At 33.8% G+C, this 16,103-nt stretch overlaps 1 protein-coding gene across 4 annotated transcripts in view; it reads right to left on the reverse strand.

Annotated features, from left to right (window-relative positions):
• Positions 1 to 942: 942 nt before the first annotated feature.
• Dh44-R2 (Diuretic hormone 44 receptor 2) overlaps positions 943 to 16,103 on the reverse strand; it is a 39,710-nt gene continuing 24,549 nt past the window's right edge. For 3 of the 4 annotated variants that reach the window (XM_073086528.1, XM_073086526.1, XM_073086524.1), the window contains exons 8-10: positions 7,678 to 7,844; positions 2,816 to 2,930; positions 943 to 1,121 (exon numbers count right to left, since the gene is read on the reverse strand). In XM_073086528.1, coding sequence (XP_072942629.1) covers positions 1,080 to 1,121; positions 2,816 to 2,930; positions 7,678 to 7,844 — 324 coding nt within the window. In that variant the 3' untranslated portion in view covers positions 943 to 1,079. Of the gene's footprint in view, positions 1,122 to 2,815; positions 2,931 to 4,633; positions 4,803 to 7,677; positions 7,845 to 16,103 lie in introns of those variants that run through there. The other variant, XM_073086525.1, reaches the window with a different exon arrangement.

Consider the following 16,103-nt stretch of genomic DNA (forward strand, 5'->3'; position numbering starts at 1 on the left):
GAAGTTTTACTTCAACTCACGTGAATAAATCTCACATAGTTTTTTAATTCTTCAAATATCATAAACATTTATGCTGGGTGTATTTAATTAATAAGTTGATACTTTTTTACATTTAATCACCTAAACAGAATACTTATTTTTACTTACGTCAGACATCTATGTACATCAATTTAAAAATATCCCAACAAAGCACTCATTAAAATATTTAGCAATTTCGATGATAATTTAAAAATTAAAACATTAATTTATAATATTTTACATCCATTTTTTAGCTAAAATCTGGAATTACATTTACAAATTTTAAAATATTACGGATTATATTATATTAAAGTTTGAGTAATTTGTTCGGTAACTACATTTCATTAAGCGAATACTTAAATATAATTTCATTTATCACTTTGAAATACTAACATTTAATAATTTTACACATAAAAACAGTAACAGGCAGTAAAAATTATAACAATGCAAATCACTACACATTTATGTAATTTATAACAACGATATAAATATATGGACATTCCACTTTGGTATTGATAGTAGGGATAACATTATTATGTAAGTGAATTATATTGGACGTGATACGAAATACGAATAGAACACGAAGTTATGGGTAGATCGATCTTGATTTACAAATACGACTGACCTAAATATAATGTACACTCATTTATTTAATGCCATATTATACAGATGAAATTGACAATATAAAAAGATTACATAATTTTACGACATTGTTTGATTTAAATGTTTAAATTTGTACACAAATCTTAGAGAAAAATAACTTACGTAAACTTACATACAAATAATTTATAGTAGCGGAATTAAATCTTTTCAACAGGGGACAGAAAAAGTCCGTTCAAATCAGTGTGCTTATGGTCATTAGGAGTGAGATCACTGTTTGAGGTAGAGACGGGTGTGGTAACAGCCGCGTCGAATAAGGTTTGGTTAACATTGATGGTGATTTCGCGGGTAGCCTGGCAAGAGTGGTTGGTGATAGAGAAGGCGGGGAAGGCGGGGGGCTCGGGAGGGGCGTCCTCCTCGGGCAGCGTGCGCAGGCGTGAGAGCCTTCCCCGCCCCCCGCCTCACACAGGAGACTGGTCCCCGCTCGCGCTCCCGATGTACTCCTGCGCAGATAGAAGTTTTACTAGAGCTAGGGTGATCAGCTGTCACATTTCTTAAGATATTTACTTCAAGTAGAGAACAGATTTTAGTCGCAGCCTCATACACATTTCAGAAATTGCTAAACGTTGACGCGTGTATTAACACACGATTACAGACGCATAATCATTAAAATCTGATTTGTGCTATAAACCGATATTGTGCAGAATCGTTTTCTGTCATTTACTCGAATGTATTTGCTCCTATTTGTCTGTACTTGATGTGTGCAAATCAGAGATTGAGTTTCAATTTCTAAGCGAAATCGCAAAGGAAAATTATTCCGAGTTACAACTACAAGCTATGAGCCATCTTTAATTTTCTGAAGCGATACTTTGACTAGCTGTTCAATTTATTGTGCTAGCTCCTGAATGCACTTTATTTTGGATTAAACTAGCCTTAAATCAAGATCTAAAACTCTTTACCTTTAGTATACATTTTTATTTTAAACCTAAATTTTAGTTAGTTTCTATTAGTACCTAAATCCTGTTTTACATTGGTCTATCTTGTTTTAATTATAAGTAAGATAGATAAAATCTCAAAGCTTCCAGTAATTCAAAAGGTTATTGAACGGTAGCAATTCTAATTACTACGGTTAGTCTCTTCATATCTACGAGAAATCCGTTTGCACACAAGGCTCGGAGCCAGCTGCATCTGATTACATTTCTCGGACGTCCGCTGAATATCTAATACATCTCAATTCAAAACATCGCATTGCATGCATTGCTGTAGAATCTACCGTGTAGATTATTCAAATGAGGACGGCGGCTGGCAATTTCTTCCGTACATTATGAGTGCTTCTATTTTATGTGTAGGTTAGTTTTTAGTACACGTTGGTGTCTGCTGAGATGAAGCAAGGAAAAAGAGATGGGAGAAACATTTTTGGACTGTCGTACTTTTTGAATATCCCGGCAGACTATTACTACACGTCATATTATTATTAAATACATCTTTCCTTCAAGAGCATGCTGTTTATTCATTTTAAAAATGTGTACATAGTCTCGTACCTTACATTGTTACTGTTACAAATGAAATATCTGTCGATAAATTTTATTGTTAAATTAAAATATACTTTGTCAACACTACCTCATTAAATTTGTTCCTAGCTAAATTTGCGAGAACAATTAAAACCAATCATAACTTTCACGATTACCAACCATCTACCTATTAGCGAGAGACTTCAATTGTATTACTTTAATTTTCAAAACTCAGTCTGCTTTGTACGCTAATGACCCAATCCTAGGTCTCACTAACTTCTAAATTCAAAATTTAAATATCTTTCTAGAATTATTAATAATCTATATACTTATATAAAATCATAAAGGTACTGGTTCTGCCAGAGACCAAAAAAACTAAAACCGCTGGACCTAGTATCCTGAAACATTCGCACACACCTACATTATTTATATAGTGCAAGTGATTAAAGTGATTAAAAGGATTATTGGAAATTCCACCCCTAAGGGGCCAAAATGGCGGTTGAAAGTTTGTTTGAAAAACTAACGGGCTAAAATGGGAATTAGTGAAAGTTTGTATTATTATTTCATTTTTAATTTACGTGTATGAACTTAATGTTAGTTTAAATATATTTCTAGATCTGTTTCACTGTGATACTGGTATGGTGACTGAATCTTTAAGCATTAAACGGTAATTTCACAATACTTACAGCATGCAGGTGTCGCCCATCATGATGTGGGGCGAGGGATGCCCTGGGCACCAATAGGGTGGTGGTGGTAGTCTCCGATGCCGCAGACTCCCGCTTCGAAGGGTGGCTGTATAACCTGTTCCATATCTCTCTTGTTAACAAAACAAAAATGTAATATCCATATTACGCTAACGTTAGTGTCAAGTATGAGTGTTCTGCATTTAAATTTTAGGATATTTTTTTGGATATCTTTGACACTTTATTAAATAACTAATGTGTAGGTAATAATGTATTTTACGAAGTTTTAAATAGGAAGCAGATGATATCAATATCAGATATCCTGATAATATGCTTAGTTTATAAGTTTACAAAAAATATTATAGAGTTCCAAATCAGCCTGAATATAAATGTAAAGGTGTTTTACAACAAGCATAAGATAAAACAAAGGAAAAAATACAATTTATTCTTAAAATATTTTATTACTGTAATGCATAATAGCATATTAATGTAGCTAGAATGATATAATTAATGTAATTTGATCGATAATCAAATTATGGGTTTATATTTTACTAAAAGTAATAATTATAAAATAAAGCGTAATTTAAACAAGTTTAAATGGCGTTACGACTACATCTACGGCTAAGGAACTAAAGTCCGATTCATAATTAGGTGTCCAAAATGTAAACAACGTTGTTGACCTATCAAGAAAATACGTTTGAAATGGTAGTTTCTTATTTTTGAAGTTATTAAAGTAATAAAATAATAATGTAAATAAATTAAGATCAATTCACATTTTACAATATTTATATTACCTCAATTTCGTTCCATACAGTAATAATAATAAAAAACAAGGTTTATGGTAGAAAATTAAAATGCGATAATGGTAACACAATCGGGATCAAAAACATTTTTTGTGCCGCCATTTTTAGGTTTCGTTTATGTTTTTTGTTGAGTTTTTTTACAGTTTTTGTTTCTTGTTATTTTGTTAGTGTTTACAATACCTGTAATCGTATTTTGACAATGACATTTCTTTGTTTACATTTTGGGCACCTAATTATGAATCAGACTATAAGCATTTGGATTACGTTGACTATAATGTCAGCTGAATGTATTGTTGTACTTGTAATTAGATGGAAGTATTGTTATAAGGGGACACTGTATATGATAATGGTAATTCGCAACAAAGATTTGCAATCTGCAATCGAACTACTTTATAAATCTGCATTTTATTTTGTTTAAATATTATAATCGTAATGTAATGTAATTGTTATATTTTTCTATAGAGATAATTCTTCATGTAGACAGTGTATTTTATTACAATTTCATAATACCCATATCTACAAATTTTATTTTCTTTGGTAAGAGAGTTTACGACTAGACTGAGTATTACTGTCTTGGAACGCACTTTCATTTAATAAGCCTGGTGATAACTGAAGATATTTTATTTTTGTTATGAAGTTATAGTTCGTATGGAAGTTATTGCGTTTCAATGTGACTTTTTTAGTGTTTAATATTCACACTTTTGAAGTTACATAGATGTAAGTGCAAAAATTGCAAACTAACTTACGTATGAAAACACTTTAACCGATGCCAAATGGTCCAATACCACATTAACATTCATGATTAACTTTCCAATAAGTAGAAGTAGTGTCAATGCGGGATTGTCAAGGAATTGAAGGCACTGATCCAAATGTATTTTCCTCATGTGCACTTACGTAATTGCAATTCCAAAGGTGTGATTATGTAAAATGATTAATTCTTACCTGAAATGATAAATCGCAGCATGCAATTACATCTCGGAATGTTAAATAAAGCCAGAAGGAATAAAAACCACTCAGATAAAGCAGCAAAAACATCAATTTATTACAAAGTATCAAAGGATGTAGTAAAATCATCCAAATCCATTATTTTCTTGTCTATAAAATTGCCCGTAAATTCTTCATAAATGCAATAAGCGTCCTTAAGCACTATCATCCAGTATGCTTCCATGCGTCTTCATACTGTGAGCCTATGAATAAAGAAAACGTATAATAAAATATGGATTTGGAAAGGTATTACTTTATTTTATAAACTATCTGTTATAAGCGGTGCTACTAACGGTTTCTAAAATATTTGCTTGCGGGGCCCCCGGTAAGGGCCCCAGTAAGAGGGCCCCTAGAATTATTTAATCCAATCAAACTGACTTTGTTATAAAATGTGTATTTTTAAATAATTGAATGAATAAAAGTGCATGGGGCCCCAAATAAAAAGAACATACTTAGGTGCCCCCAAAAATGTGGCTTAAGACGTTAACGTAGGAATGAAGCAGTTACCCACTATCTAAATCTAAGTATGATTTTATACGACAATTTTCTTCCTATATTCTAAATAAACGAGGTTAAGTGTAAGCTAAGTGGGCTCTTTTCTTAAAACGTTTTCTTGTAGCGTGCAATATCCAAGCAGTTGATTCTTAGATACAGTTTAGGCATGCCATATAAGTAACAGCTTTGGCTCGGGTATAAGCAAAATGTAGGATCATAAGCGCCACGTCAAATGGGGTGTATTAAAATTGACCTAAAACTCTCTTGAACGCTTAGTAAAGGCGTGGGGCTGGGTGCCTTTGTGTTACGAAGAACATCAAAGATATACAGATTAAAAAATATAGTTGCATTTAAAATATTTAATCTCTTTGAGGAAGATCGTAGCGGTAAAGTGCTAAGTAGTATTCCAGTCTTTTTGTCGCAAGATACAGACTTCGCTTTACATTGATTGTTCTGTTTTATTTCGAAAACAGAAATCAAAAAGAAAGATTTTGTCATAATATGTTTACAAAACAAAATAATTCCCAGGAATTAAGCCAAAATATAAGGAATATTACGCCAAACAGGGCTGATAAGCAAAGCAAGCGTTGAGTTGAGTTTCTTAATTAGAAATAAGAAAGATTTAGGAAAAAGGAATAGAAATATTTAGAAAGATATGGAAAAGAACGATTTAGAATAGAATTAGACCCCCCAGTAGAGCCCCCAAGCAGACCTACAAACTTGTCTGGGGATAATGTCCAAAGAGACAGTGGCATCAATGGCATGTATCATTAGATTTTTTGGAATATTATTCCAAAAAAAAAACTACATTTCAAGTTTAAATTAAAAATATAAATAACTTTGACAACATAATTTCGTATTGTTTTCGTTGAAAAGCAAAAACAAATCACGTAAAATATTATTTTCGAATGTTAAAACAAAACAGAGCGAAGTATTCGAATTATTCTCGGCTTTAACATAACTTCCCTTCGAACTTTGGCAAAGTTTCGAGTTTGAACTTTGTCGCATGTCTTTTGACCTCTACCCATCGATCTTCGTTAGAATTGTTATTGGCAGCTAGTATTTCTGTATATATATGATAATACATTTGTAATATTCAAATAGGTATATTCTTGTTGTAAAATGTGTATTTTTATTGTGTAAAATTCTGCACGAAGGCTACAGTCTTTAGTGGTTTTATTTATGATGTCTTAGTTGTTATTAGATTTTTGATGAAAAGGCTAAATATCTTTTATCATAAACAAGCAGACAAAAATACTTCTATATTTTGCAACGACGTTTTAAACAAGTCATGCATTATTGAATTCACAAACTCACATTAATCATGCAACAAAAACGATATTAATGTTATTGATAAGCGCTCTGTAACAGTAACGTAAAGTTCTATCTCTTTCTAATACTAAGCTTTTATGAATAAAGTGTATAATTTTAGTACGTATTCAATGATCATCTTCATGCAAATCATTTAATATATCTAGGTACGTTATGAACAGGGGGCCTACCACCATCTTTTAAAACCATCTTAGTTCAGTAATTTTTTATTTCAATACTGCATCAACATTATTTTTTTTCGTACCACGACCTCCTTAAAACAATTTTGTTTTATTCCTGCCGAGAGATGCAAAAGAATGAATAATTTGTCTATTTCTTATCCAAGAGGAAACGAGACATCGCAACTAGTATCATCTCTTTCGTACCACGTTCTTGATTGTGTTCCGTCATACACAGTTGAACAAACTTAAACCCTTATTCATTTTTCGCTTAACCATTGTATAAAACCAACTGAAAAAAAATTAAAAATATGATTAAAAAGTTAAATTTCTTATAAAAAAGAATGAATAATTTCGACCGACATCACACAAAACTGCTTATTGTAATATTATAAAACCAATATTACTTTAACGATGTCGTGGTACGAAACCGTGGTACCAATGTATGATTAAAACAATAATGTTATAAGAGATGGTAGTAACCCCCCAGGTACGCGCGTATTACTTAATATATATCTAAGAACAGTTAAACGCTACTTTATTTGGTTTGAAGAGTATGTTAAAGCCCTCTGACTAACTTAGCCCTCAGGGGTAGCAAGATAGCACCGGTCCTGTCCATCGACCTTGTGTAAGACTGCAAACTTATTTAGAATTTAATACGGATGTCTATGGATAAACCTGAACACTTTTAGGACTTATTAGGACTATCAGCCCTTTTTTATAATACGGAAGTAGCAAATACTAGCGTGCAGTCCACCTGATGATAAGTGGCATCTGCTGCCCATGGACATCTCTAAACAAACCTCAGATAAGATTACAGTCCTATCTAAAGTCGGCCACAGATGCTTAGCACACACCGCATATCGCAATACCTACAGCACACACACTGCTGTTATGAGGCAGAAATGGGTGTGGCGGTGGTGCCTCCACAGTCTAATTATAAAGGTTCTACAATTTTGAAATAAATATTAAAATCTATGCCAACCTAACAGCGATGGTTTTCGTTTTAAATCATATTAAAATTACAAATAGGTATGTTTACAGTACACCTTTCTACAATAACCATGCATATCTATAGATTCTACAGTCTCACCGTATGCTCTCTGTCCTGGATCTGGGAGACCAGTCCTTGGAGTAGGAGGCGCCTCGCCGCCTCCCCCCGCCGATAGTCCTGCCGGTCTTCCACCGCTCCACGTGGTTCCTGATCGCGTGCCGAACTTCGGTGTTCATGAAGCAGTAGAATAGTGCTACTGTGAAACCCTGTTAAGAGGAAAAAATATATTTTATATTTTTTTTATAATATATGACAGGAGTAGCAGACGAGCATGCAGTCCACCTGATGGTAATTGGCTACTGCCGATATCTGTAATCAACCCCAAGTAAGATTAGTTTCCTACTAAAAGTTGCCCACAGTTGCGCAGCTACCCCTGAGGACTAAGCTGGAATGCCTCGGAAGAGTATCTCTCTCTTACCACACCCTTCAAATCAGACCACAGCAGCACTAACCACTGTTGTTATTAGGCAGAAATTGCTGTAGCGGCGGTGCCGCTGGAGTCGAACCACAGAGAGTTCTATCACCATCAAATAATAAAGTGACTTTTGTTTCATCATATCTATCGGGACAATAAACACCGACGCTTACGTTTTCTTTCTCAGAAAATAAATTATAATTCCCAGAAATGTTTTCGACTGTGATTTATGAAGATTTGGTCAGCAACTAACAGACTGTGATAAAATAAATCAGATCTGAAGATCTTGAAAGATAAACGATTTGCAACTTTCGTAAAAGTAATTTATGTTATACCGCGGATTACATCGTATTCGTAGTATGAGCTTTTGGAAAAATATGCTAGAAACGTGTAGGTATTTTGTGAAAAGTATACTATTTTTTTTGTTTTAGTTATCATGTTCCCATATTAAGATTGCCTGTATCAAGAGTCTCATGGACACACAGACGAGAACACAACGATTCAAAAGTAGTGCGAATTTAAATTTATTTATAATCTGCGTATCTAACTAGTGATAGATATACACTACGTTATTCGACTTGTGGGTTTAATTTCTAAACCCAATTAATTTGCTGAACCAATTTGAATAGGAATACATGCCCAGAGATCGAATCTGAAACCTCTTGCTTGGGTAATTGGTGTGTTACGCGAGTCCTTTTCCTCCTCTGCGTTCTCCTTTCAGAATGAGGATTAGGTCTTGTCTACCGCGCTAGCAAAGTGCGAATTGGTTGGACTTCACATACCTTAGAAAACTTTTTTTTAAGATTTCTCAGGTGTGCTCCATTCTCATGATGTTTTCCCGTTTAAGCAAATGATAATTTTGAAAAAACCAAAGGTGGCCTGACTCTGCCAGGATTGGAAAAAGGGCCTGGGATTTGAATCTCGGTCCCCTCGATCAAGAAGCCGAGTTTTTTAACCACTAAGCTATCACTGCTACCATCACCACCACCATACCACGAAAATATACACAACATCAAAAAAACGAACTAAAAACTCCAAACAGGCTGAAACACTAATAGATAAACGTTTAAAAAAAGTAGACGAGAATTCAATTTGTCTTTAAAAACCCATTAGTGAGTAGTCACCATCATTCTTCGGAAGTATGATGGATGTAGCGCTCGACGTAATGGATTTGACGTGTATCAATGAGTTTTCTTTTTAATCAGCTCTACTCGCTGAAAGGAATGAAAACCTCAACGTGCTTCGCAAATAAATAGAAACGGGAATTTTGCGGGTAGATTTTGTTTGTTGTATATGATCTTAAAACATATGGATGGAGCTTATCTGATTATAATGTTATATGTTATATAATGTTGATGGATTTTGTCTTAGTTTAATACTTTTTATATAATTACCACAATATATTATGTAAGACTTGAGGCTTATTTTACATAAACAAAGCTTATACACCCTTTTTAATTTTTTCAATTGCTGGATTTTAAAGGGACGTTCTCGAGAACGCTGTGGACTTATTAGACAATTCTTTTGACAAATCTTTTAAATACCCGCATCAAGTTTATCGTTTTGACTCTACTTCACTTCATTTGATGTATTTTTTTAATTATAATGCCCGTCAATATCGTAATTAATACGGATATAAGTCAAATCCATTAATACGATTGCTTGATTGTCATTAAATGAATTTTTTCAATGAAAATCAACCCTATCCTAGCTACCTCACTCATCTATAGTGGAAAGGCACCCTTAAGAATTGCTCATGAGAAATGGGGTAATGGTCAATCATGAAATATTTAGTCTGATATGAACAATATTTCATTGTTGAATGAGAATTGTCCGAGAGATCCTTTAATATAACCCAAATCCATTAGGATAGTTGGGTAATATTGAAGGTAGTCGAAATTAACTATTAGAGCTTTTGTTAAACATAAATATAATATACCTATCTCTTAACTGTGAGTTGTAACTACATTTTAATCACTATTTAAAACTAGATGACCCGGTGAACTTCGTACCACCTAATTATGAGTGACTATCTGTACCTCGTGGTTTCACTCGTGTAATTTATGTATTATGTCCATAAACTACTGGTAAATATTAGGAAATGGCCACAGGAGAACAGGAAAATAAAAAATACAATTAAATAAAATTCACTCTACCTCTCTGCACTCTGTTATTTTTTTACCGACTTCAAAAAGGAGGTGGTTATCAATTCGGCCGGTATCTTTTTTTTATGTATGTACACGAATTACTCCGCCGTTAGTGAACCGATTTTAATAATTATTTTTTTATTGTGTTATTTTTTATTGTAGGTTCTAATGAAATTACAAAGTCAGTTCATCATTGACTATTTAAGGGTCTGATAATGTGGCTCGGAGACAAAATATGTAACTCCTCAACCGATGGGGATATTTGAGTTGTGTTTGAAGATATTTGGTGTAAGTTCTAACGAAATTGCAAAGTCAGTTCATCATTGACTATTTAAGGGTCTGATAATGTGGCTCGGAGACAAAATATGTAACTCCTCAACCGATGGGAATAATTGAGTCGTGTTTGAAGATATTTGGTGTAGGAGGTTCTAATGAAATTGCAAATCATTGACTATTTAGTTAGGTTAGGTTGGAACACATAAGACAATATAAAACTAAGCGGGCAGGGCGCGGCAGCGCCCTGCGAGCGGGCGGTTCCAATCAATGTAAATTCAGACCGTACCTTAATTCATGATCACGTTTATACAATTTTATATTGTATTAATATAAATGTTATTATGTCATCACTAAAAAGAGTAAAAAATTTTTTAACACAAAATACAACCGACTTCTATGTCACTACATAGTAAAAAATAATTCAAATAAATGTTGGTTTAGTACATATTTCTGAAGTCGGCGCTCAATATATTTCGTTCGAATTATTTTTTACTTTGTAGTGACATAGAAGTCGGTTGTATTTTTTGTTATTTTTTTTACAAACACGCGAAAAGAAGTACCTATAACTTCAATAACGGTTTTTTTTTAAAGAAAGTTTATTTACTTATAGTACTCTAATCGGGTTGTTGAATAGCTAAAAATGCTGAAACAGGTGTGTAAATAGAAAGGCGATTTATAACAGTCTTAAGGGTTGATCTAAAAAAACAAACAGTGACTCAGATGCTTCATTATGTCTTATGATAATTTTCTTAGTGCTCCAAATTAACGGATATTAAATTAAAGTTCCATACCCGATTAAACGACCCTAAAGGTTGATTTTCCAAAAACGGTGAAAAATGTGTTCTATTATTTTGAATCAAAAAGCTAAATTCCAATTTTCATAGACTTTGCTTCAAAATCTGCCGATTTCTAAACGAAGTGTCTTCTAAAGCCAAATGCAAATTTTTACAGTTTTTGCTTCCAAATTAACGGATTTTAATATAAAATTCCAACCCCTACTTAACCAACTTAAGGGTTGATTTTGCAAATATCGTAAAATAGATATTTAATTACTTTCTATCGAAATCCTATCAAATACCAATTTTCATATAGATTTGCATCAAAACTGGGGGACTTTAATACAAACTTTCAACTCTTATTTATTCACGGAAACGCGGTCGAACAGAATAAAAAGTATCCTATGTCCGTCTCCTGGTTCTAAGCTACCTCTCCACCGAATTTCAGTCAAATTGGTTCAGCCGTTGTTGAGTTATAAAATGCTTCACGAAAACGCGGTCGAACGAGATAAAAAGTATCCTATGTCCGTCTCCTGGTTCTAAGCTACCTCTCCACCGATTTTCAGTCAAATTGGTTCAGCCGTTGTTGAGTTATAAAATGCTTCACGAAAACGCGGTCGAACGGGATAAAAAGTATCCTATGTCCTTTTCCTGCTTCTAAGCTACCTCTCGATTAATTTTCAGTCAAATTGGTTCAGCCGTTCTTGAGTTATAAAATGACTTCACGGAAACGCAGTTGAACGGGATAAAAAGTATCCTATGTCCGTTTCCTGGTTCTAATCTACCTCTTTACCAATTTTCAGCTAAATCGGTTCAACCGTTCTTGAGTTATAAAATGACTTCAAGGAAACGCGGTCGAACGGGATAAAAAGTATCCTATGTCCGTCTCCTGGTTCTAAGCTACCTCTCCACCAATTTTCAGCCAAATCGGTTCAGCCGTTCTTGAGTTATAAGTGGAGTAACTAACACGACTTTCTTTTATATATATAGATATTTATGATATTTATATTAGGCTAAAAGTAGTGGTAGTAGCAAAATGGTAATAATAACAACAATAATCCATAACAATAAAGTGAATGTAGGTAAATTTAACATAATGTATTTAACAAAAATGAAACTTGATTTTTATTAATCGTAAAACAAAGTGTGATTAAAAAATCAAACAAATAATGTCACATTTATTTCAGCATTTATAACTCACATAATAGACACAATTCCCAAAAATAACAACAAAATTGCTTCAAATACAACTCAATTTTCTGACGCACGTCGGCACTTGACAGAGTATCTACTAAACGTTTCGTTTCAACAATAATCTTGTATAAGTCGCTCAAAAGACGTTGTTTAAGGCATAGCGAACGAACTTATTTAAGTACGTAAGTAGTAAAGATGTTTTTATAACAAAAGCAAGAGCGACGTGGTACACCCGATAATTTCTTTACAGCGTTGGAATACTAAGAGGGGATAAATGCAGTAAGAGGGATTTGTGGTTGCGACTTGCGATTTAACGAATTTAACAATACCTGCATTTTGTATGCATGCAGGCACGTACTTGCAAGGAGTCGAGATAAGACAAGCTGAGAATGTAGAGCGAATAAAATACCTGTAAAGCATTTTTAACATTTATTTGTAGTAGCACATTAATGCTATGCTATAAAGTAAATGTATAACATTAGTGTGTATACAATACTATAAAATAAATGTTATTTTACGTTAATAGTGTTATTTTATAATATAGCACACTAATGCCGTACTATAAAATAAATATTATAACGCGCTATTTTTATCCGTGACTGACCGGAGACGGTATGCGTTTGGGGTGACAAGATGGTTGTACAAACCTATGTTACCACATATCTCCAAAACCACGGGTACCAACGACTTTTATGCGGTTGTCAATGATAGGTTTTGATTTGATTTGTGCATATAGGTAGGTGTTACGGTAACAATTCACCAGTAGGACTACCATGAGTTTACAAAAGTAGGTATTACTCGCTAGCGACTGCGTAAAATAAATGTATGAAAAATTGTACAGCGCCTCTGGTGGTTACTCGTAGAACTAAAATCCGTAGTGACGTAACTCGATACGTAAAAAACCTATCGAAATCAAACCGCTAGCGAATGTCATTATGATCTATTGCCATACAAATTCGGTCCCATGAGTCATTAATTTGACAGACGTTGTCAAGAAATACCGTAACGATAGTAGTTATGTTATTCACTAGCAAAATGACAATAGTTTTCTATTTACCATTTCTATAGTGGCGTTTCTATGCCAACTCATGGTAATGCTACAGGGGCGCTGCAGTAAACATTTTTTGTGCAATCCAATGTAGCGTACACATGTTACTTAGTACAGTCCGCGCTAAAAGCTAGTCCGTTCCGAAGTTGTTGCGAGCAGGTGTAGTCATACAATTTACTATGGCGACGCGATTCATTTCTATATTCAGAGCGGACTATCAGTTTTACGCGGACTGTAAGATGAAAATGATTGTGAGCTTGATACGCTGTTGTGGTGGCATCATCAACGGTAGAATTAATAACCAAAAGGCTATCAAACGAATCCAAACATAAATTCCTCCTCTGAGCGTACTAACAATATAAGGCTTAACAGAATACCTAAGGCTTAATTCTGTGGTCGGAGACTTATAAGGACTTAACAATACTTAACAGATTTGACTGTCATTGTGATTTGGCCTTTGATACTGGATTATTTGGTTAATATTGATTTATTGGTAATATTGGTAAACGTAAGTTTGATTTGTGTTTGACTGCTAATTACTGGTCTCGTTCCTCATCTGATGGAAGATTCCTCTACATTGAGGAAGAAACAAAGAGAGAAAGAAATATTTATTTTGTTAAGAATAATAATATACTATATATATAATAGAATACTGCAGTATAATGGCATAAATAGTAAACATGGCTTTAAAATCAGCACATTGCTACAGGAAAATTTAACAAAAGGGTTTAACACAACCTTACCGCGGCAAACCACGGCCACTGATTTTCATCGAGTCCCATCTCGACGAGCACTTCGGACGAGTGGTGCGTCGGCAACTACGTAGCAATAATGTAAATTGGTGATCACCACCTGTCGGATGTTTCCAAATAGCCCATCGGCATCGAATAACGTTTAATGAGCTATACAGTGAGAAAATCCTGGGCCGAGGACTTACCATACCCTCCGAATTACGATCAACTAAATGAAAGCTTCTTCTTTTGATTACTGCAGAGTTGATATCATCATCATTATCAACCCATTACTGTCCCACTGCTGAGTTCGGGTCTCCTCTCAGAATGAGAAGGATTAAGCTGTAGTCCACCGCGCTGGCCAAGTGCGTATTAGTAGATTTCACATACCTTTGAGATTTTTTTTTATAAATCTCTCAGGTATGCAGGTTTCCTCACGATGTTTCCTTCACCGTTTAAGCAAGTGATAATTAATTTCTAATAAGCACATATTTTTTGAAAAATCAGAGGTGCATGCCTGGGATTTGAACCTCGAACTCCTCGATCGAGAGGCCGAGTTTCTTCACCACTAGGCTCTTTGGTTGATATAAAGCTAGTTGATATAAAGAACTCTAAATGTGAAAGTATTTTCTCTCTGCGTAATAAAAGAATAGTATATTTTTCAATCTAATCTAAGTCGATAACTCATCTAATTGAAATTGCTAGGAAAAATTCCGGACGCAATATTGATTTCACTTTAAATTACATATCATGACTTGGCGATGTTATCGAATGCGGTTCAGTATTGCACAAATATTGAAACTATTTTCTTATGACATCTCGCATATTGCACGTATATATTAGATTGGATAGTTAATTGTATCAGGTGTTACTTTGCGTAAATCACTTAACGATTAACCGTCGTAGAGTCAACTTACCCTGATGATGCTCCGTTTTGGAGCGAAACACGTGTTGATGGTGTATATTTTTAGTTTTTTTGCATCTGCATGCATCCTTTGTGGGAGGGTGGGTGTTACATACTGCATGGTTTAAAATATATACCATCATACATATATTGTGGCGGATTGTTGCGAAGTAGTTTTAATCTTAACTTAATATTAGATTGGGTCTCTCGAAGTTTAAGTAAAGGCAATACCACATGCGTGCACTATACGATTAGTTTCTCAGTCGATAATAAGCGTACGTCATATATGAGAACCTATGAGAACGATGGATTAACAATCTATGACGATAAAAACTTCCTTCCAACCTCATTAAAAGTTTTCAACTCGTTTATAATTGTTTTACAACTCAATATTCTAAGCTGATATCAAAGTTTTCAGTAAGTTTGCATTAGTTTCTGAACTAGATTAGATAGATATTCTTCGATTGAATATTCCGCATAAGTTTAATCTCGTGTAAGCGGTGATTTTAATATATTATGATTCATTATTGATTATGGCAGATGAAATTTGTATTACACGAATTGAATTACCTAGAACCCTTTTTGTCTTCACTGTTGATTTATTATTATATTTTACCTTATATTCTAGTCTTGTAATTCAATGTGACTCGGGATCAAAGTGAACCTGAAGATGAAAATTGTTCCCGACGTGGTAGGTCAAAATTGATCGAAATATCCTTTATCAACAGGAAATTATTATTGTCAAATTCTATTAAGTCATTGTTATGGATTTAATCTAAGACTTTATGAGAATTCTTGATTATGTTGAAGGGAGTATCTATAATTAATTCATGTCTGAATAATATAAGTATTAAGTTTTCCAATTTTATAAAACTGATTGTATTTCACATTAAGTTTTATAAATTTGGAAAACTTATATTACGGCATTATCTTATTTTGAAAAAAATACCAGTTAGGGATTTATAGTTTTCACA

Source organism: Epargyreus clarus, unplaced genomic scaffold (genome assembly GCF_041222505.1).
Source record: "Epargyreus clarus isolate Ecla_fem2 unplaced genomic scaffold, WU_Ecla_fem_2.2 ptg000024l, whole genome shotgun sequence".
Classification (NCBI taxonomy): domain Eukaryota; kingdom Metazoa; phylum Arthropoda; class Insecta; order Lepidoptera; family Hesperiidae; genus Epargyreus; species Epargyreus clarus.